Below are 23,808 nucleotides of genomic sequence, written 5' to 3'. Positions count from 1 at the left end.
AAGCTACTCTGGGCTTGGGCACCGGCTGGTTGGAAGAATGTGTTTTTTAAACTTGCATACACTCACTTTGGACCGTCCAAACTTCATTTGATCTTGCACATTGATAGCACTGTCCGAATTTTTCTCTCAATAACATTTTCAGCCAGTTTCATCAAGACGATCGGGTCGAATTTGGATCCCAAAGCTACCGGAAATGGCTTGCAAAACGTTGTTTTGTCAACCAGCAGACGACGCATGCTTGACGTTTTGACGTCATACTGCGTACCGCCGTGTTAAAATCTAACGTCGATACACGACGTAACGTCATGAAGGTCATGTTTTGCACATAATATTTAGCTAATTTTATGAGAAGACGAAACAGGTTGGTAATTCCTGACTCCATTATTATTCAACTAGAAAATTGATTTCATTATTGAGTGCAGTGTTGGCCTGCGCACTCATAATCAACTGCTAGTCTTGTATTAAGGATTCTTCGCTTACTAAAAACAGTTCCAGCTTCAGATAACATTTTCCCATCCATGTACCGTATTTTCCGGATTATCCCCCGCACTGCCCTATGACCCGCACCCCCTTTGACCATTACCTAAAGCCACGCAAGACCCGCACCTGATTATGACCCGCACTGCTCCAAGACCCGCATTCTCCAAAAATAGTAAGCCATTCATTGATGTTGACATCCTAGAACCGCCATGTTTTTTTTAATTGTTAACCAAAGTGGATCAATTCCAGCATGGCCGTAACTATTTTCCCTAGCGGAGACATCACAAACTATGCGATCATGGCGGAAATATTGGTTGAAAACAATGCGAAAACGATGGACATAAATCCTTATCAAGTAACCAGTTTGGTCCCCTTTTTTTTCTTTGGGGTTGGGGCTTATCCCTCTCAGAATCCACGCAAGACCCGCACCTTTGTATTACCCGCACCCCCACTTTTTGGGCCTGTTTGAGGGCAAAAAGCCGCGGGTCATACGCCGGAAAATACGGTAGTCAAGAATAACCAGTTCATTCATTCTTAATCTACATGTACAAGTATAGCAGTTTGTTTATCTTTGCATAGAATATACATGTACATGTAGCACCACTTCATGCCTCATCAAATCACAGTCACGTCCCAAACTCATCCCAATCCCCATAATGAGCCAATAGACATACAAAAATAGCACCAACATTTTATCATAAATTACCAGATAGAATATTTCCTTGATTTTTATTACATTCAATTCACCATGCATAAAGCCCCCTAGCACCCATTGCATACAAGGCCACCACAACAAATTCTATATTTAGAGACAAAATAAAAACACGCAGAGACATCAATCCAAATTGCTCTCCATATGCCCCCGTTTTGCCCTTCTTCCCTTTCATAAGATTCACTTGATATCATTTTGAATATCCATGGGGAGTGATACTCCCAATTACCTGCTTGGTTACAACAGATTCTAGGTTGAGCTTTGACCTTAATGAGCCATTCACAGCTCGGACTAAAGCTCAGCAGACTTAAAGGGGTATGCCATTTGTAATCACTTTTGGTCCAGTTAAATAGAAATCCACTGATACACAATGCCGTAGTGCAGTTATTGCGAATACAAATTTGTATAAACTTGGTATGCATAGTATTTGTATATCAGTATACACAACGGCAATGTTGAAATTTATTTATTTTGTAAGTATTCCTGCAATTGGACATTTTTAAATTCAATTACAAATTCAAAATGTTTAACGAACGGCGTAGGCCTTTAAATGCTGAATGTCACATTTAGAAAACACTATTCCGTGTCTGATTGAAGGTCTGAGTATCTCACTGGTGAATTCTTAATGGTCGTTTCGTAAGTTATATTTGATATCAATCTCGTCGTCTCATTTGGCTCTCCCTGGACATGAGGCGAGGCGGTTCCATTCTGATGTAGTGGTTGAATATCTGGTTTTGCTACTCTTTTTCTTTTGGCACTCTGAAAATAAATTGTGAGACAAAGTACTGTTATGCTGGGCAACATCCTTTCCAACATTTTGAGTTCTATGTAGACTTTGTAAAATGGATTGATCTCCATGTGATGTCAGTGGGTGATATGAATAAAGAGTAGTAAATGCTTTTATCTAAAACTCCATGTACATTTACACTTGGCCTTTCTGTACAAAATTGAAGTAAAAGCATTTGCTAGCCTTTATTCATATCACCCAGTGAATCAAATATGGAAGCTTAAAATGGGACTATAGGGAGGAGCAGGGGGGGTCAAATTGGCCATCTTTTAGTGGCTGATATGCACGGTAAGGGCCCAGGGTCATCTTTGATTCAACACTAATTATATTCCTCATACGAAGGGTCAATAGTTTCGATGTACTGTGCGATGGGGGAGACACCTGGTGGCAACTTCATGTAACTTTATCTTGCCTACCTAGCTGCTGCCTATAAAGTCCCTTTAAGGTTTGACTGAACTCCAAACTGGCCTGGACATTTTCTCCGACTTTTCACAAAAAGAATTTACATACCCTATTGATTCTAAGGAAGAAATAGACGATTCCGACAACAACGACATAACCACCCGACCCGATCAACAGGTACATGATCACATGCCCTACTAACAGTGGCGTAAACAGCATCCCTTTTAACATGTCGGCAGTGGCGTCATCTATCACAGCACTCTGAAACAACAAATCAAGCTTTATAGCATTTGTATCTTTAAACAGTATGAAGTATATTGCATAGACAATCTTTTGAAATCCAGCTAACCTGTCAGTCACCACGAACAGCCGGACAGTATGAAATAGATTGCATAGAGGATCTTTTGAAATCCAGCTAACCTGTCAGTCACCACGAACAGACGGACAAACATCCCACGTGACAAAAATAACAACACCACTCTTGTTTTCTTGGGCTTCAGGGTAAAAAGCAGATGAGAGCAGTTCTAATCTTCATACATGGACTCTTCAAAACAGACAATGTATGAATGTGCTGACTGACACTCCATGAGGCACTGGTCAACTTTGCTTTCATTCCTGTGGAAAATACATTTGGGTGACAATAATCATAACTGTGGGCAGTTTAAGTCATAGACGGTGAGGCAAAACACTACATACTTTCCACCTGACAGTAGCCAGTACCATCAGAATAAAGCGAAATTGCTTGCAAATTAATCACCAGTATTTGTAAAAGTCAGGAGCACTTGAAATTTCTCCAAAATGGCATATCGAATCTCCTGTCTTTGGCCAGAGATTTGTTTTGAGCTTTCATTCATAAGAAACTTGATCTAGGGCTCACCTCATTCAACCAAAATAACGGAAAGACCGTGTCTGAAATGTTATGGGTCTGACTGAAATGGAACAACAAGAAATCATGAGAAAGTTTCAATTTTGACAACTATGAATGACATGTACTAGACTGCATCCCTCCATTGGAGTGCCACACTTGATTTGGTCAAAAGACATGATTTTCTTCCAAAATATCTATGCTGAGATATCAATTTTTCTTTCTTCTGCAGCAGTCTTACCAATAGTTTGTATCTACACTGGCAGTTCCAATAAAAAACAAAAAATTACAACCCGATTCTCAACCTCACTTTCACACACTTGATAAATTGTAGACTGGCAGTTAAAATTGGAAGTTTCAGTCATCATATTTACCTGACAAACTCAGAATACTGCACGAAAATATTAATCTGCAACCTCTTGGCAACTTTTAGTGACAACCCCGTCATCTGGAAAAGAATTGGACAAAACAGATAAGATGTCACTGAATGAATGGGAATATCATTTTATGTATTAATTAGAACATTTTGTAAACCCTGAATACGAAAAAGAAAATTTTATTGAAGTTACCATTACGGAGATGTCAAAATGCTTCATTAAAGGTACCATCACATGGGGTAACTTTGAACTCCCGGCTTACACAGATGTTTCTTATCATAACAATTCTTTCGGAGGGGTGTTCAACGTTACCCCGCAGGTGATGGTACGAAAAGTTGTCATTTCACAGAACCACGAAATAAAATGGCTTCCGATATTTTCAGGTTTATTATAATTGTCATACGGTATGCTTACAGGTTCTATCCCTATTTCTGTTCTGTGTTCCACCGGGTCCGGATGCATACCATAAACCGCGTCTCTGTATTTTTTATCAGCCATCAGAAAATGGGGTAATGATACGACAGTTGGAATGTGAAAGAAATCAACTGAAAATGAGACACGGGAAATAATTATTTTCACTGATGCATTGGCAAGGTTGGATTATTTAACTGCACAACTGGCATGTAATATGCTACATTGTAATCATGGACAGGTCAAAACATAATGCAAACAGATGTGGACATCTTTCAATGAGGCCAACAACAGGCCAATAATATATGTTCGTTATTATAACTTTTAAAGTGGCTACCAGCCCTACTATCATTACGGTGATATTTCTTTATATATCTCTCTCTTGTACAGTGCCACAGAGAATTTGTAAGTGGCACTACCTGTATATCAAAATGAATTATCACATCATTATTATTATAATCATTATGGAAGCTACCATTTGGAAAGTTGTGGTGGTTCTGAAGTGATTTTACAGTACTTTTACACTCTAAAGCATACTAAATAGGAAAGATATGTCACTCTTCTTCTTCTTGCTTTCGATGTACATTAAAACCTCCCTTAGCGGACACCTCTCTATTAAGGACACCCTCTCTATTAGGGACACTAGTTTTGGCCCCAAATTGGGTGTTTCCATTCAATTTGACCTCTCTTATCAGGACACCTCTCTATAAAAGAGAGCACTTGTCAGTCCCGAGGGTGTCCTGAATAGAGAGGTTCTACTGTACTTTTTTATGGCTATATTAGAGAAACAGGCCTATGTTTCTTAAAAACCTGGCTGTCATCTCTTGTTCCTCCCTTGATGCCCAGAGCATTATCGCCATTGATCCACTGCTCAGACATGTGGCCAGTCTCTCGGTGTCCCGGGTACCTGTGGAGTACATGATCTTGTGTTTGATCCTATGTGTTACACTGGCACCTTCCTATTCTTCATTGAATTAGTAAGATTACTGAGAACAAATTTGGAAACTTACTTAATTGACAAGAAGTAATATTAACAACACCATTGCCCATACAGTTGCCAGCAGGAGTACAGAAACCTTTGTTGTCAGGGTTCTCCTCCACGCCAGCCAAGGCCCACTCTGGCCCAGTGAAACGATACAACTGGATGCCCTGGGCTGTGGTTTCTTCTGCATCGAAAGTGCCGGGAACTGACCTGGAAAACAGAATATGAGAGAAGTACTGACGACTGGTTACATTGTATGGTTATCTGTTAAAGGCCTACACCCTGGCCCAGTGAAACGGTACAACCGGTTGCCCTGGGCGGTGGTTTCTTCTCAATCGAAAGTACCGGGAACTGACCTAGAAAAGAGAATATGAGAGAAGTACTGACGACTGGTTACATTGTATGGTTATCTATTAAAGGCCAACACCGTTCGTTAAAAATTTGAAATTGCTAATTGAATTTGAAACTTTCCAATTCAGTTAATGCCTTCTAGATATAAATGTCTGCAATGATGTTGTGATGACATAGATACAAATTCTATAAATGCCAAGTTTCAGCTTAAGCATAATAACTGCACTGCAGTATTATGTATTTAAGAACTGCATTTCTATTTTCTTTGACCACCAGTAATTACGAACGACATACCCCTTTATGGCAAAGGCATATACACCTTTCCAGAAATGCGGCGCGGAGTGTCCGAAATAGCGATGTCATAAGGAGAAACTAGGCCTTATGGTGGAGGGACAAAGGAGATAGTCATGGTTGACCAACACACTTGAATGCCTTTAATGACGGACAAGGGGGAAAAAGTTAGTTCCAATGCAAGCCACCAATTTTGGGAAGCATGTAAAGCCAGTTGTTGACCTGTGCATATGAAAGTGTTCATTTTAGGCTATCGTCCAACTGCACATGATATTTTAGTTTCTCTGGTTTAGAGACATGATACAACAGACGACTAATACTGCCCCATCTGTCGTAAAGAGCCTGGGGTTTTCGCCTGAATAGTCGTGAATTGAATCCGGGACCTGTCACTTAAGCAGATGCCATGCACCATTGCAGCTTTTCGAGCTCTTCAACTATTTTGAGGATTCTGAACATATATATCAACAGTTCTAAAAAACACACAATGCAAATGGAACAATTTAGCACTTAGCACGGGACAGTGCTCATCAAAAGCTTACAAACGGATGGCGGTCATATCAATAGGTTTGATCACTTGTTTTCTTTTCTAGTGCGCATTTTCTGCATTGCCTACTTCGCAACAGATTATGCCATCAACGTTTAATAAGATTTGGGAGAAATCTTGAAATAACTCACCTACAAATATCTGATACAAATGTGTACACTATCCAAGACTTTTGCGTAAACGGCGGGCCTAAGGTGCCATCTGAAAAATACAAATATATAATCAAGTTTCCTTGTGTCATATTTGCTGCGGTCATTTCTCCTAAAACCTCAGCTGCTGCCACAGTTAGGTTTTAGCCTACATTTTAGCTCCACCCTTGCAGCGTTTGGTGAGAATCTCCAGTTCAGTATCAATTACAGTGGAACCTCCCTTAGCGGACACCTCTCTATTAAGGACAACCTCTCTATTAAGGACACTAGTTTTGGTCCCAATTTGGTACCTTACATTCAATTTAACCTCTCTTATCAGGACACCTCTCTGTTAAGGACAACATTTGTCAGTCTCAAGGGTGTCCTTAATAGAGAGTTTCCACTGTACTCACAAAGTGTTTGGAAAACGACCTAACGAATACACAGCAGAATGCCCCCTTTTCGATGTACTGTGAGATAAGAGAGACCCCTATGATCGGAAGCATGTGTAGCTGATGTCTGCGCGTGGATGATCGAGAACGAGCTCCTCATCAATGATCTTAAGACAGAGTTCATTTTTATCGGTTCTAGACAAATGCTCCAGAAGGTAGATATGGGTCCAATCAGAGTGGGGGAGGCCTCAATTTCACCTGTCGAATCAGTACGAAACCTTGGTGTTTACTTTGACAAAAACATGTCTATGGAAACCCATGTTAGTAGGGTCTGCTCCAAGGCTTTCCTGGGTCTTTATAAGATCCGCCAAATTCGACGGTTCCTCAGTCCTGAGTCAACCACCACTCTTGTTCATGCCTTTGTCACTTCTCACATTGATTATTGTAATTCCCTTCTATATGGCATTTCTACACATCAACTCTCCAGACTGCAGCGTGCACTTAATGCTGCAGCTCGCGTTGTGTGTCTGGTGCCGCGGTTTGATCGTATCACACCGGTTCTCATGCGACTCCATTGGCTTCCTGTTAAATACAGGATTGTTTTCAAAGTGCTTTTATTTACATATAAGGCAATACATGGAGTCGCACCTGCGTACCTGTGTGATATGGTCAGACTGAGGCACCATTCCACCTACCATCTCCGCTCTGTTATTGCTCCAACTTTGGTGGTCCCCTGCACTAAGTGCAAAACCTTTGGTGACCGTTCTTTTTACAAGTCATCACCGGTTCTATGGAACCAGCTACCTTCCAACATCAGGCTTGCTGGTTCCATAGACATTTTCAAAACTCTCCTGAAACAACACCTTTTCAGGGAGTGTTTTGCTTTGTAAAGCGCCTGAGAATTTAAGTTTTTCGTTTAATTCAGGCACTATAGAAATTCTTATATTCATTCACTCATTCATTCTATTGGTGACTCTGTGTCACTAAGTTTTTTCTTCAAAAAAATATTTAAATGGTAACTCGTGTCAAATTTCACCATATAATGTTTTAGCTGTTTTTGACAAATGACTATGTCACTTTCTCATAAATCGGTAAGGTTTTCGAATCGAAATGCACATTTTCTAGAAATTGATGGTTTAATCCTGCCCGGACGGCTCGCTTTGATGCCGTTTTCGTTGATGACGTCACAACATGAACATTTCCGCGGTTGCGGTGGTTTACATTCAGCGATTTTATAATAAATCTAATCAAAAATGGAAAATTTGAGCTTTACATTTGTGATCAAGTTGTAAATCACATCATAGTATCACTTTAATTCTTACCACTTCCATTGACCATATTTGCATATTTATCCGACCAAAAATTTAGGTGACTTGATCCATTGAACTTATCGATGACGCCAAGCTTAAGAGTATCTGTCTCCCCTGTGTAGATTGTGTAGACACCATCGGCCGTGTGATTTTTCTGCAAAAGAATTTCAAGATTTAACTGAGTGACGCGAGAGGCCCAATATTCAAAAGATCACAGGAGATTTGTGCCTCCAGTGAAAACATGACAGTGAAGATGAGCTATTAAATCTTCAAAAGGGAGAGACCGTCTAAATCCAGTGAGACTTAAAGGGCTACGCCGTTCATAATTACTTGTGGTCCTGTCGAATAGAAATCCACTAATACACAATGCCGTAGTGCAGTTATTGTGAATACAAATTTGTTTAGACTTGGTATTCATAGTATTGGTATATCAGTCTACATACTGAATATAAATTTCAACATTGCCGTTGTGTAGACTGATATACAAATACTATGAATACCAAGTTTAGACAAATTTTTATTCATAATAACTGCACTATGGCATTGTGTATTAGTGGATTTCTATTTAACTGGACCACAAATAATTACGAACGGCATACCCCTTTAACCCTTAGGGTCTAAATTTCAGCTCCACACCCTCCCGTTCTCCATTTCTAACACAAGCATTTTGATACAGAAACCGGCAGTGCCGTGTAATTCTCTAAACCTCCCAAGTAATTATATTACACTCAATTTGTTTAGTTTGAGCAATAATTGGAACAAGGAGAAGAAACTAACAAAAAAAACTACCTACATTGCTGAAAACTCCAATGAAAGATGTATAGATCCAGTCAGGGAATGCATCGTGACCAAGCGCCAAGAGATCATCATGGTACCCCCAAATGATGTCATTCACGGAGAGCTTTACAAAAACATCCTCATTGAACAGTTTTAATACTGTGCTGACTAAGTCTTGGAAAACCTTTGTCTCGAACCTAAGGGCTTCCACAAGCGTCTGGAATGGAAATATACACGTAGAGCGAATCTCTCTCAGTGCAAGTTACACAGTAAGTTGACAGGTAATACTTGAAATAAATACATGTAGCAAACTGTGAAATAGAATTCCTCTGGACATTTTCAACGATTTCTTTAATACTGAACAGCATTGCATAAGATTATTTCAGAGTCAGCAAATTCTCAACCTACCCGACTTGCTTGAGTGTGGTTTGACTATTAAGGGACAGTGTGTCAAATAGCACAAGGTCAATTCCACTAAAGAACAGCCTGCATGATGTGACTTTTCACTGAAATACATCTTAACTTGACATGGCGATTCCGTTCAAATGCCACATTACAGAATATACCCACCAATAATGGTATGTTGACGGTCGTAAAGTTGTCAGAATCGTCACCAACAGACATCTCTCGTACAAAGTTATAGGTCTTGATTTCTTCATACGATACTGTTCCGTTACCATTGTGAGTGATATTCACTTTCTCACGGGATTCTCTGGAAAGAAAATACACATCTAGTACACGTATGTTTATCAATTGGCCAAACTTACGAGAACCTGAGGGAGCTGCTATGCCTGTTTACGCCATGGTACTGACTCAAATCTTCTGTGGGGCCTCTCCATGTCTCGGCCTCGAACCAAGGCCTGGGGACCTACTGAGGCTGGAGAGTGAGGCGCCAGGGTGCCAGATTCTGAAACTCACTCCCCACCAGCATTCAAAATCTCACAAGCACTTCTAACAATATCTGGATTCCAAACATAAATTTACAAATATTATTATCTGGGAACCTTCGCTTTACTTTGGAGGAAAATTTATCCATCATGAACGCTGTTCAGACTTTTATCATACGCACAAATAGATTCTCCCTTCAAAGGCCGCTACCGCCAGATCCCCTGTAAAAACAGTGTCAATTGTTGACAAAGCACCACCATACTTCTTTCACCAAAAAACCTGTATGTAAACTTATGTTTGTCTACTACACCATTTGTAGATTACTTTGTACTGTGGAAAGGACATTTTATAAGTTTCTTTGAAACTTACGTCCAATCCCTATTCTCTTCTATGAATAAAAATATGCTTAAACTAAAACAATATCTGGGCTAGCAAACACACCGTCTGCAACTGAGAAACAGCAGCAACTGGTGACAGACCTTTTTCCACCCTAGCTGGAGACGAATCGCCTGGTCGATAACCCGATTGACATCCTATAATGGTGTAAAACAATTCTCTCATTAGAAAAAGCACAGAAAGGTATTAAAGTACAGTCCAAATCACAACTGACATCCATCCTGCTTTGCGTCAGTGACACACAAAATGCAAGCCAATGTTTTGCGTATATTACGTGCTGGGTAGAACGTCAATGAAGTGCTCATGACGCGATTGACGGGATGTCAATTGCGCGATTGACGAGATGTCAATTGTGATTTGGACTGTAGTTATGGGCCTCTTTGATCTTTGGTTGGGGCGAAGGACTTAACCAAGTTTACCTGTATGTGTAAGGGCCTTTTTGTACCAGGAAGGGTTTCTCTCCAGTCAGTACCTCAGCTGGGTTCACCACATCAAACACATAGAACTGCATGTATATGGGTACTGTCGGCTTCATCCACATCTTGTAGGCTTCAGAGGGACCACCAGGACTGTCCGTTAGGTAAACATTCTGTACCGGTAATCAACATTATTACATTAATTTGAAGTAGTTTGACAAGCTTCCTTGAACTGAAAGGAGATTTATAAACCTTTTTTCAGAAGAAGAGCATTATTTGGAATATACATGTAGTTGCTCTGTCTTCAGTTCATGATTTGATTTCATATTCAATGACTTTCAGGGGAAGTTATTAGTGATTTACTGAAGACAACCTAGTTACATATATCTCCAAAGAACCTCCCTTCCACGTTATCAACTCATGTCATCACCCATAACCACAGAACTTCAACTGTTGTATACCTTGAGCACTTCTTCATGAATGACCACCTTCAGAATGGGTATCATCGCACAACCAATCAGCAATCCCACCACTCCGATTCCAAAAATGATTTTGAGTGAACGGTCCTGCATATTTTTGACTAGAATGTAATCCAGCGCATTATCAATCTCCAGAGTTGACTAGAGGGATATTCAAGGTAGTGTTCTTTCCTGACTAAGTTGGTGTCTATGGCATGGCAGCAATGACATCTACTCTAGCATTTGTCTAACACCATCCCCAGGTATGTCACTGACTAGGGAGCCCATCTGAAAAGACAAAATAATGAAATGATAACAGACATAACAGAAAAAGGTTTTGGTTCCATAAAAAGGGTATGCCTACTCATGAATCTTCCCAACCTCATCAGCAAAATTTTCACAACTGGTGACAAGTCAAAAGATATACAACCACATTTTTAAATACCCCGGTACATGTTTAAAATACCTTACCACAGGCTTTCAAGAGTATTGAGCGTTTCCGAAAGTTACATATATTGGCACAGATGTAGACCATGTGATATAACTGGCCTAATTACAAGGACCACAGGACCCACTGTGTCATGTGAATTTGCCAAAGATAAGTTAAAATTGAGGACATGAACAGCACATGAAATAACAATAAAATAAGAATAAAATAGATGATAGTGATAGGTTACATAAAAATTACAGAAATTGTTTGTTAACTGATATTGACAGGGAAGTGGTTTACATGCACATTGGTGGCACAAAAGGATTTTGTGTGCTGTTTTAAGAAAATAAGGACATTATAATAAATATGAGATATGCAGAACCTTGGATTTTTGAAATGCACTGTTGATATCATCACAGGCAAAGATCCACCAGCTGGACTACTGACTTCACACCTTGACCAAGTCATGCCTTCGATAAGTTATGTCACGTGTCATTATTTCATGGCCTGCAAATTAGAATTATCTGCCTGGCTAATCTGAGCCTGAACAAACTCAAATCAAAGGAACATGTCCAAGCCATATTCATAACTTTATCCTTATCTCACCTGTAGGCTTTCCAGAAATAAATGTCCACGTTCTTTTGGGCCGCTGAGCAAAAGCTAGAGCAATTTCTTCAAATAATCCTATTTTCGGCACCATCCCAATTTCCAGGTTAGACTTATTTAGACTTATAAGTTAACTTATTTTCTTTCTATGCCAATTTTTAAGGGGTCCTGTGTAGGCAGAGGGCAAATGGCCATGCTCCTTTTTTGTGGATGACACCAACTTGGTTTGATTCAATGATTGTGTTGACATTCTCCTGGTGGTTTCAACAGAATGGTCTAGTTGGCCCAATCATGAGAGGTGACACAAGCCCAGCCATCCTCCACCCCACCACCATGTCTAAAAGGCTGTCCCTAGCTGACCTTGGCCCTGGGCTAGTGGAGGCCTCATGTACCATCAATACTGTCCAGTCCATGTCGCCCATGGTCATCATCTCCTTCACTTTATTCACACACCCTGTTATGTGCATACTGTGACTGTACCGGCCTAGGCATACATTCCCACAACGGCACAATTACATGTGACGTGTGCGATCAAAATCATCATATCATGTGTCATCCCAAATACCACTAGGTTATTGAAAGTTTGGCTGTAGCAACCTCAAGCCTGTGCATAGCAATGGGGATAGCCATTTTACTTTCTTCATCACAGACTAAAAAACACAGGCATTTGTGAAGGACTATATTATTCGAGGGACTATCTTTCCGTTTACACCACCACATATGCACTATCCATGTACAGCTAATGTACGCCGTGGTACTGTCATTTCTGCTACCCAAATATTAAGTCTGTTCATAAAGAAAAGCGGAGATTACTTGCCTTCAAAAACCAACACAATACACTTTATTTATTGTTGTTACTGCTCGAAAAGACTGTTAGTTAGTGCAACTATCAGGAAAAACGAGATTTAGAAGGACAAAGTTGATGGACTTTCCAAAAAAATATTTCGTTGTTATCGTCGCTACATTTCCATACGAGCCGAGATAACAAAACAACGACAACAAAATTTGTAAAATGGGAAGTTTGGAACAAACCGAAGGTTAAAAAATGCTTTGAAATAATGAATTCTTTTTGTATTTGTTATTTTAGATATGTTTTATTGTATCTGCAATACTTGTAGCATGATGTGTTATGATATCATGGATAAATTTGGTCGAATCATTACTGTTTATAGCATTTAACTTTTATGTCCAAAAAATGCACTGTGACTCTGACTGTGTCAGTGTGTGAAGGCATTGCCAATGCATACATCAGTGACTGCCTTTTGAGGCGCGCGATCGCGCCCGCGCACCATCGCGCGCCTCAATTTTTTTTAGGTGAATGAAACATCGCGCGCCTGCCCTTTAAAATGCATTAAAAAATTGCGCGCCTAAAAAATGATTGCGACGCAGTGGAAAGTGATGCTAATTACACAGGGGTCAGTAAGTCAGACATTTCAATTATCGAACTATTTTTGTGCTAAAGACTAGGCCATGATAGACAGAAATTATAGAAACCGGACGCGACTGCCGCAGGTGCACGAGCCGAGATGCAATATTCCCGCCGAAATTATATACTCAAGAGAAGACATACTATACCGGTACTCCGACGTAAATCTCGCAGTTCTGGAAATATCTTTGCGGTAGTCTCGCGCGTACCGGATATAACCCATCAAGCTTTTCTCCTTCAGAGAAATACTGCGTTGCGCTCAAGTGCCTTATAAGGCTGTGAACAAAATTAACGTTCGACCAATGAGAAAGCCACATTACCCTGCATACGAGGTTGGACGCGTGATCACTTAGTGACAAGTAAAAATAGAATCAGACCACATGTTTCTATATGTCAGAATGCTGCCGTTTGCGCTGTAGTACACGTGTGTTGTCCAAATTTTCGATTTCAAGCAAGTTTAAGGCCAACCTCGTGTCCACCAGACTAACGTTGTCGATGGATACCAGAAGAAAAGTTGGTTGGTGGTAAAAAAAACAGTGCACCTAGGATTTTATGGTGCACTGAAAACCATGCACCTGGCTTTTTCAAAAGGCAGTCACTGATACATGTATCATTCAAGCATTGCATGAATGAATGAATGTAGCACCAGTCATAATGGTCAAGTCCAACTCCGATGCCATTTGACTGGAGTTTAGAGGCAATGAATACGACAATCAAGATGTACAGACCGGGGGAGCTGGCGGTACGTACCCATAAGTCTTTGCGGTAGTCTCGCGCGTACCGGATATAACCTATCAAGCTTTTCTCCTTCAGAGAAATACTGCGTTGCGCTCAACTGCCAATTATGCATTAGTCTGGTGGACACGAGGTTGGCCTTAAACTTGCTTGAAATCGAAAATTTGGACAACACACGTGTACTACAGCGCAAACGGCAGCATTCTGACATATAGAAACATGTGGTCTGATTCTATTTTTACTTGTCACTAAGTGATCACGCGTCCAACCTCGTATGCAGGGTAATGTGGCTTTCTCATTGGTCGAACGTTAATTTTGTTCACAGCCTTTTATAAGGCACTTGAGCGCAACGCAGTATTTCTCTGAAGGAGAAAAGCTTGATGGGTTATATCCGGTACGCGCGAGACTACCACAAAGACTTATGGGTACGTACCGCCAGCTCCCCCGGTCTGTACATCTTGATTGTAGTATTGCATTTGCACTGCAGTGAACTGAATGCGACATAGCTTGGTTCTACTAAGTTAGGAGGCACCAAAGATGCATTGTCTTGATGACAAGTCGATTCACGTATAGTAGAGTGAGTGACCACTTTACTTGACTCGATTTGTGTTAGTCGAGTTGTGTCAGAGGCAGAGTTGTGTCGAGGCATCTCTAATATGTAAAGTGCAAGCTCTAGTGAACTCGCACAACTGTTTCAGTTTGACATGGGGAGCCCCCCCCCCCCCCCAATCCCCGTCCTTCTGACATGTTTTAGACAAACATTCCAGTGGATGTACAGATGGTATATCAATATTTGAGTGCTCTTTATTGAAAAATAAGGACCTCAAGAAGACTGACTAGAACAGCAGAATGCAGGCTCTGCTGTCGGGCTCACCTTGAAAATATATTATTAAAAAAAAAGGGTTTTTTCCTCTAATCGATCAGCCGAACTCTGGTCTGTGATGTGGGAATAAGTTATTTTTATGATACGTATAATGTAATTTTTACTTCTTTCCAGATCTCAAGGCCTTTGAGAGGAGGTTAACTGAAGTAATTGCTCAATTACAGCCAGCAACAGGCAGATGGCGGTGTAAGTTATCATTCCAAGCCAAGATTTTAAGAAGTTGGTGGGCATGGTTTAGCTCTACATGTATTTTTTTTTTAATGACGATGCATTTCATCTGGTTTTACATGAGAAAACTGGTGACCCCAGAAAAAATAACTCAATGACTAACCGACTCATGAGGGAGGTTATCTGACTGGGAATCAAAGCCCTGATTTCATTTCTAATTTTGATGTCAATGTTTCCTATCCACTACTGTGTCGGAGCAATTTATTGACTTCTCAGTCCCTCTGAATAAAGCCTTTTTCAGATAGGAGGAATCTCTTCTGATAAGCTGTCATCGAATCTTTCAATGTTCCAGAACATGCAACTTTGCAAGGTCTTCGAGTTGAAAAATCTGCTGAGATATTTCGAAGCATTTGTTGTCAGTAATGTCTTGGGTGGTGGGATTTCTGATATTACAACTTGATGTTAGTCCTACAAAATCATGCGCTTCTCCTTTATTTTCAGTGATTCTGGTTGTGGTATCTGTATGCACTGCCACTGGGGCATGGAACTGGCTGTGGGATCCTGACACATCAAAGGTACATTGTCAATTACTTCTATGTCGATTATTAAAGTTGGTTTTACTAAAATATGTGCTTTGCTAAGTTCATGACATCACTCTGGAGTCTGTCAACCCTCTTTGTAAGTTGGGAGAATGAGCTGATATTTCTCTGTAACTTACAACGTCATGCACTCATGTCGTCTTGATTTAAAAGTAAAAAAGATCTGATTTGCTTCCTGTGTCATGACGCCATGAGTTCATGACATCATGTGCCACTGACCACACATGGCATCACTATCCTGAGTAAAATGCAAGTACGGGGTTTTGTGCACCCGTACAGTTTATTGATTAGTGGTGACCTGCTATTTCTTCAATGGGACTATGTAACTTATTTGGCCGAAAGAACAACCCTTACAGAGTTCTCCACAGGGTTTTCTCTAGGTAGTGTGGTACCTTTGATACTAAAGATGTTTTGCCTGTGTGCAACACAAGGTACATGTAGGGTGGCCAGCAATTTAAGGTAGTGTGGGCTTATAGAAAACCTTGACAAAGTTCTAGAGCAAGGTAGGGTGGCTCTTCCAAAGTAGGGTAGTAAGCTGCCAAGGTAGGGTGGGATGCCCAGACAAATGGCCTTGTGGAGAACACTGCATGAGTTCTCAAGCTATGGTTGAGCTTTATCATTAGGCATCCAACACTCAATGACTTTCGATCTCAATTTCGTTAGATGAATACAATAGAACCTCTCTATTAAAGACACCCTTGGGACTGACTAGTGCTGTCCTTAATAGAGAGGTGTCCTGATTAGAGAGGTCAAATCGAATGGAAAGTACCAATTTGGGACCAAAACTAGTGTCCTTGATAAAGAGGTTGTCCCTAATAAAGGAGGTTCCACTGTATATGCATTGACAATGCTGGTCTCTTTTTCAGGTGACCTTCTTTCAATCACTCTGCAACCATCCGTTTTTCACCATCAGTTGCTTAGCCCTGGTGATGCTGTTCCTCTGTGGAATACATAAAAGAGTCTTACTGCCGTCAATGTATCCTTTTCATGATGCCGTCAATGTCGCAGTGTATCATCGTCCCTTTCACTTTTTCATTTGCTTTTTAAAGAGGCCTATCAAGCGCTTTGAGTGGCCAGTTAATGGTTGGATACTGCGCTATACAAAGCCCGTTACACACGAGGGACTTCTCACCAACTTAGTTGGAATTTTAATTCATAACAGGAATCCAGACCAGGTAACTGATACTTTGCCCGGACTGGTTGGAGTTGCTGGCTGCACTACCGACTTGTTCTATTTCTCGACGACATCTTTTGTTTATATAAGGATTTTTTTATTTATATTAGGAGTGTGGGAACGACTCTCAACTTCCAGTCACCTGTGCACCTGTTCTTAATTTTAAAACCAACTAAGTTGGTGAGAAATCCCTCGTGTGTAGCGGGCTTAAGACTCGTATTATTATTATTATTATGATTTGAGCTGAAGCAGCTTCGTGTTGTTTTTACCCCTCAGCCCATAAAGGCTAGAGGGGTATTGTCGAGGCGTTCGCCGTCTGTCTGTCCGTCTGTCCGTCTGTCTGTCCGTTGATCTCGTTTCCGGAGCATATATCCGTAACCATAAATGCTGGGCATTTCATCTCTGGGTGGTTTGAAGGTCTTATGGTACCATTGTGCCTTTTGGTAGTTTTGATGGTTTTCGTCCTACACTTGGCCCCAGGGGGCGCTTCATGCAAAAAAACTACTTTTGGCTATATCTCATGAATTATGCTAGCTAGAATCATGATATTTTTACTGAGGACAGTACTCATGAGACTACATCACAAAATACCCGGGTTTTTGATTTGACCTACTTTTCAAGGTCACAGGGGTCAAGTAGCGTAAATTGACCATCAGTGGTTTCCGGAACATATATTTTATCTTTGTCTAATGTCAAATTGATTCTGTCTTCTGATTTTGATTTGTATATTTTGACTTTGAGGCTCATTTACAATCATCTACCAAGGGAATTTTCAGCTCACCCATGCATAAGCCTAAGGGTAAAATAATTCTCATGTTTGTGTGTCTAGTTGTGTCCATTTAAAACATAATTAGGATGAGACAAGTTATTAGTATTCAAATATTCACTTCGATACATCCACGAATTCCAGTGATCTGTTAATTCTTGATAATTCATCCAGTGATAAGAATCTAGGTCTTGTTTCCTGATATTCAAATTTCCTAAAATAGTCTTACGTGTAGTTGCCATTTGGCAAAGCAGAGAGTATACGCTTTCCGAATTTACCAGTGCTTTGTTTGGACCTTGGCATTATTTCCTTGACTCGCCTCTCAGTATTGCCTCAAGATGTCGGACAGTCCTAGCTGATTATAATATGTCTTGTGATGATGTAAGTATGAAGAAGCATTCGTTGTACTTGATATGAGAAAGATTTCGGCTCTCGGAAATTCGATGGGTTTTAATCACGGTCCATCCAAGCTGATCAGGCCCTTCCACCACAGGGCCAAAAGAAGTCACTTCGGCTAAAAAGTTTTTTTCGGATTTTGTTTATATTCCATTAAAAAATAATCTCAAATTACCCCTAAATTGTGCACAGCCTACCAATTAAGCATTCAGGGAGATACATGTACCCAAGATCCATGCACTTGATTGGGACCAACGTTTACGAAAACGTCGCGTCTCGTCACGTTTCAGTAATGTAAAATGCATGGTGACGTGACGACGGCCAACACTACGTCATGTAAACGTTGTTCCCAATCAAGTGCATGAATCTATAGTAACCCGGAGCATTGTCTTGTTTTTTGCTCCACACTAAAACTAAGTAAACTTATGACGAAAAATTTCTAATTCTGATACGTCCATGTATGCAATTACTATCTACATGTAGCTCTTCTGTCGTGTCCCAAGTCGAAAAATCCGTTGATATTTAGTCGGTTAAAGTTATGCAACTAAGTCCTGAAGTTGCATCAAGTCAAATTCCCAGCTTTTGATCCTTGAATTGGCTTGCCTCATCTCTAATTTGCTCTTCTATTCGATTTCTCATTACAGACGGGGAAATTGATCTTGAAGCCAAAGCCCCGTATCAACAGCCCATCGACCACATGACGGTTACCATGCTGAGGGATGGGTACCCTCATTGAACAATTTAAAGTCATTTAGTTTGTGTTCATGAAAATCAACTGCCCGAGCCTTAACTACTGCGCAAACAAGCGATTTTTGTTGCTGGGATCTGCAATCATAATCACTGCTATGAGCAACAAAAATATCTCTTGTTTACGGGTAAAACTGGAAGTCATTGGGTAATTTGATACTGGTCGCAGGTCACTCAATAATTCTTGTTGTGGGCACCTGCGATGACTATTGCAGATGAGCAATTTTTGTTATTGCACGCGATCATGATTGAAAGTCGTAGTGGTTTAAACCGCTCATGCCAAGTCAGATTAGAAACTACAGTAGCACCTCTCTATTGAGGACACCCTTAGAACTGACTAGTGCTGTCCTTAATATGTAAAGATCAAGCTCTAGTGAACTCACACAACTGTATGTCCTAGCAGACGATTTTTAAATACATGATGTCCCACACCCGCACTTCAGTGGCGCCGGTGTGAATAAATCTACTTGTGTGAATGGTCAATGGCTCATGATGTCATGAAATAATTGCGTCACAAGGAAGGAAACAATGGGATTCACGTCCGACGTCGTAACTGTGGGTGCGGCGCGTCATGAATGCATGATCGGCCAACACGCGGCCCATATGGAATGCGACAAACTGTACCGGAACCAGAATTGTCATGGGTCTGCACAAATTTTTTCAGATTCGATGGACATGATATATATATGAATTTTGTTTACACTTTACATACAGTGTATACATACGCAACCATTACACTCGCTACGTTGTGTGAGTTATAGAGAACTGTCCTGATTAAAGAGGTCAAATTGAATGGAAACATCCAATTTGGGACCAAAGTTAGTGTCCTTAAAAGAGAGTTGTCCGCTGAGAGAGGTTCTACTGTACTTCCTAATACACAAGCGATTGCTGTTGCCTAAATGGCTTGTATTTACATCATTTTAACCAAATTGAGAGATGACTTGTTATAATACCTTCTGATATCTCCACACAGTTATTGAATAGTCACTGAGTCAAATATTACTTGGAATATACATGTAGCTTTGTTTAACTGAAATAATTAGGCAGGTTTTACAAGCTTACATTTTACATTTACGATTACGATTTGACGACATCCTGACGCAAAATTTGGTGCCGACAGAAGACTTGACGCAATTACGTCATCGACTGAGGTGAGGCTTCCCGTACGGCTGAAAATCCTTTGATCTATCACTCGAGTTCAACCACCGCTAAATTACATATATGCGCAATGCATTCTTCTTGAAATTATGAGAATATATAGGTAATATACTCATATAAGAGTGTCTAAAATTCCAATTGAATCCATTCATCACAAGCTATAAGACTGAGCTTTGACTAAATCATAATTTCACTTACGCGTAGTAAGCGATTTACGCGTAAAAAAATCCCGCAGAGGCTCTACGAAAACGTAATCGTTTACGGAAAACGTTGTAAAGGTCGCCATGTAAAGGTTCGCACGATAAAACAGACTCGACACGTTCAGTCAGGTACAGGTGTCTTTAATAACTCAATGGAGGAACTGCAAATATAATAGAAGTGGGATTACAATTCAATCAACATATCTAACACAGATCAATGACTCCACACTATATCATCCTTATTACAATACATCAAACAGCCAAGCACCAGGCTTATATCATCATAATCAAACTATATCAAACAGCCTAGAAACCAGGCTTATCATCCAAATCACAATATATCAAACAGCCTAGAAACCAGGCTTATCATCCGAATCACAATATATCAAACAGCCTAGAAACCAGGCTTATCATCTGAATCACAATATATCAAACACGAATACAATGTTAACTTTTGAACAAACTTACCCCACAACTTCGTTCTACCATAATATACATCCTACCATTCTAAACTCCACCCTACTACTGACTAAAGCTAAAACTCCAACCTTAAAACCTACTTAAAACATATTTACACAACAACGCACTCACCCAATAACTCAGTCACACAATAGCACCATTCAACTCTTAAAATACCCTATATACACCATTCAACTATTACAACACCATAATTATTCACCATGGTCGGTCATCGGTCAATTCGTTACAAACGTAAGCTTGCAAAACCTTACTATTGTCGGTAGAATTACCAGCATTATCATATAGTATACTCCTTTGAGGACTGATTCAGGACGGTGGTTGGCATAATTTCGAAACAGATTTTGCATCTGGTTTCTCATGCGCATGAATGAGTATACCTTGTTTACGTCTCGGTTCCCTTGGTTACCTATCAATTCGGTGCATGCATAACTGGATGCAAAGTCTGGAAAATGTTGTCAGATTTCTGTCAATGTGGTGACGATCTCCTCTCCTTGTTATTTGGACCGGAAATCCACTCAACCAAACACAAAATGTGCATATTTCATGTAAATAGTTGGTCATTAATAAAAAAACGAAACATAATATTTTTCACTTGCATCAATTCCTTAGGGCACTTATTCCTGCAATATTTCTGTGTGGTTGCTCCTTGAGTAACGCTCGCAGTGCGGATTTGCAGTTTGATTGCTCAAGGTTTGTCTGATTGTGACTTGAAATACCCCTGTGTATTGTGAGAATAGAGACTTAAGTCCATGCTGTCTCTGGAGGAAGTTGGTCAAGCCCAAGATTCGTGTCTCCATGCTTGAGTCCTTGCCGTCTTTGGAGTGTAGGTTGGACAAGCCCAAGATTCGCATCTCCAGGCTCGAGTCCATGCTGTCTCTGCAGCGGATTGGTCAAGCTCAAGATTCGTGTCTCCAGGCTCGAGTCCATGCTGTCTCTGCAGCGGATTGGTCAAGCTCAAGATTCGTGTCTCCAGGCTCGAGTCCATGCTGTCTCTGCAGCGGATTGGTCAAGCTCAAGATTCGTGTCTCCAGGCTCGAGTCCATGCTGTCTCTGCAGCGGATTGGTCAAGCCCAAGATTCGTGTCTCCAGGCTCGAGTCCATGCTGTCTCTGCAGCGGATTGGTCAAGCTCAAGATTCGTGTCTCCAGGCTCGAGTCCATGCTGTCTCTGCAGCGGATTGGTCAAGCTCAAGATTCGTGTCTCCAGGCTCGAGTCCATGCTGTCTCTGGAGGATGTTGGTCAAGCCCAAGATTCGTGTCTCCAGGCTCGAGTCCATGCTGTCTCTGCAGCGGATTGGTCAAGCTCAAGATTCGTGTCTCCAGGCTCGAGTCCATGCTGTCTCTGCAGCGGATTGGTCAAGCTCAAGATTCGTGTCTCCAGGCTCGAGTCCATGCTGTCTCTGCAGCGGATTGGTCAAGCTCAAGATTCGTGTCTCCAGGCTCGAGTCCATGCTGTCTCTGGAGGATGTTGGTCAAGCCCAAGATTCGTGTCTCCAGGCTCGAGTCCATGCTGTCTCTGGAGGAGGTTGGTCAAGCCCAAGATTCGTGTTTCCAGGCTCGAATCAATGCTGTCTCTTGAGGAGGTTGGTCAAGCCCATGACGTGTCTCCAGGCTCGAGTCCTTGCTGTTTCTGGAGGAGGTTGGTCAAGCCCAAGATTCGTGTTTCCAGGCTCGAATCAATGCTGTCTCTTGAGGAGGTTGGACAAGCCCAAGATTCGTGTTTCCAGGCTCGAATCAATGCTGTCTCTTGAGGAGGTTGGTCAAGCCCATGACGTGTCTCCAGGCTCGAGTCCTTGCTGTCTCTGGAGGAGGTTGGTCACGCCCAAGATTCGTGTTTCCAGGCTCGAATCAATGCTGTCTCTTGAGGAGGTTGGACAAGCCCATGACGTGTCTCCAGGCTCGAGTCCTTGCTGTCTCTGGAGGAGGTTGGTCAAGCCCAAGATTCGTTTTTCCAGGCTCGAATCAATGCTGTTTCTTGAGGAGGTTGGACAAGCCCATGACGTGTCTCCAGGCTCGAGTCCTTGCTGTCTCTGGAGGAGGTTGGTCAAGCCCAAGATTCGTGTTTCCAGGCTCGAATCAATGCTGTTTCTTGAGGAGGTTGGACAAGCCCATGACGTGTCTCCATGCTCGAGTCCATGCTGCCTCTGGAGTAGGTTGGACAAGCCCATGACGTGTCTCCAGGCTCGAGTCCATGCTGTCTCTGGAGGAGGTTGGTCAAACCCAAGATTCGTGTCTCCAGGCTTCAGTCCATGTTGTCTCTGTAGTAGGGTGGGCAATCCCAAGATTCGTGTCTCTAGGCTTCAGTCCATGTTGTCTCTGTAGTAGGGTGGGCAATCCCAAGGTTCGTGTCTCTAGGCTTCAGTCCATGTTGTCTCTGTAGTAGGGTGGGCAAACCAAAGATTCTTGTCTCTAGGCTTCAGTCCATGTTGTCTCTGTAGTAGGGTGGGCAAACCCAAGATTCTTGTCTCTAGGCTTCAGTCCATGTTGTCTCTGTGGTAGGGTGGGCAAACCCAAGATTCTTGTCTCAAGGCTTCAGTCCATAGTGTCTCTTGAGAGTTTGGGCAATCCCAAGATTCATGTCTCCAGGCTTCAGTCCATGGTGTCTCTCGAGAGTTTGGGCAAACCTATGATTCGTGTCTCCAGGCTTCAGTCCATAGTGTCTCTTGAGAGTTTGGGCAATCCCAAGATTCATGTCTCCAGGCTTCAGTCCATGGTGTCTCTCGAGAGTTTGGGCAAACCTATGATTCGTGTCTCCAGGCTTCCCTTGAGTAGGGTGGGCAAACTGACATGCCCCAAATGTCCCCGAGTAGACATTTGGACAGCTGTTGTGACACCCACTTGCCTCAAGACCGGTTTAGACGAACAACTCTCAGTATCTTTATGTGAACGTTTTTTGAGGTAATACAACCGGCGGGGGTTACAAATGCCTCTCAATATTCATTTCTGCCACCTACTGCATTATTTGGCCAATTCTCCATGGACACTCCGGACGCATGGTGGACCGGCCCCGTCCTATCGCCAGGCATCCTGACATAACCAGCGATTTTCAATATACTCCACCTCTCGACCAGACAT

The 23,808-nt window shown here is 41.5% G+C and overlaps 2 protein-coding genes across 4 annotated transcripts; one reads left to right on the top strand and one right to left on the bottom strand.

Annotated features, from left to right (window-relative positions):
• Positions 1-518: 518 nt before the first annotated feature.
• Positions 519-12,091, bottom strand: LOC135495854 (lysosome membrane protein 2-like). 3 transcript variants are annotated; one of them, XM_064784840.1, is made up of 13 exons: positions 12,004-12,091; positions 10,971-11,255; positions 10,513-10,682; positions 9,380-9,521; positions 8,826-9,026; positions 8,045-8,186; positions 6,334-6,403; positions 5,045-5,226; positions 4,038-4,168; positions 3,621-3,694; positions 3,259-3,310; positions 2,490-2,642; positions 519-1,951 (listed from the first exon to the last, which is right to left on the bottom strand). In XM_064784840.1, exons 2-13 carry the CDS (start codon positions 11,079-11,081, stop codon positions 1,769-1,771), a joined length of 1,611 nt encoding a protein of 536 aa, XP_064640910.1. In that variant the 5' UTR covers positions 11,082-11,255; positions 12,004-12,091; the 3' UTR covers positions 519-1,768. The 3 variants fall into 3 exon arrangements, with proteins under 3 accessions (XP_064640910.1, XP_064640911.1, XP_064640909.1); XM_064784841.1 differs by lacking the exon at positions 12,004-12,091 and adding an exon at positions 11,780-11,798; XM_064784839.1 differs by lacking the exon at positions 12,004-12,091 and adding an exon at positions 11,439-11,477.
• A 724-nt stretch (positions 12,092-12,815) lies between these two features.
• Positions 12,816-20,289, top strand: LOC135496165 (nuclear envelope phosphatase-regulatory subunit 1-like). Its single transcript, XM_064785317.1, has 6 exons — positions 12,816-13,040; positions 15,162-15,233; positions 15,717-15,790; positions 16,681-16,790; positions 18,081-18,135; positions 18,795-20,289. The coding sequence occupies exons 1-6, from the start codon at positions 13,016-13,018 to the stop codon at positions 18,849-18,851; spliced, it is 393 nt and encodes a 130-aa protein (XP_064641387.1). The 5' UTR covers positions 12,816-13,015; the 3' UTR covers positions 18,852-20,289.
• The last annotated feature ends 3,519 nt before the right edge of the window (positions 20,290-23,808 follow it).

This window comes from Lineus longissimus, chromosome 11 (genome assembly GCF_910592395.1).
Source record: "Lineus longissimus chromosome 11, tnLinLong1.2, whole genome shotgun sequence".
NCBI classification, from domain to species: Eukaryota; Metazoa; Nemertea; class Pilidiophora; order Heteronemertea; family Lineidae; genus Lineus; species Lineus longissimus.
Note: the sequence above shows the minus strand (reverse complement) of the source record. Positions and strands in the feature narration are given on the sequence as shown.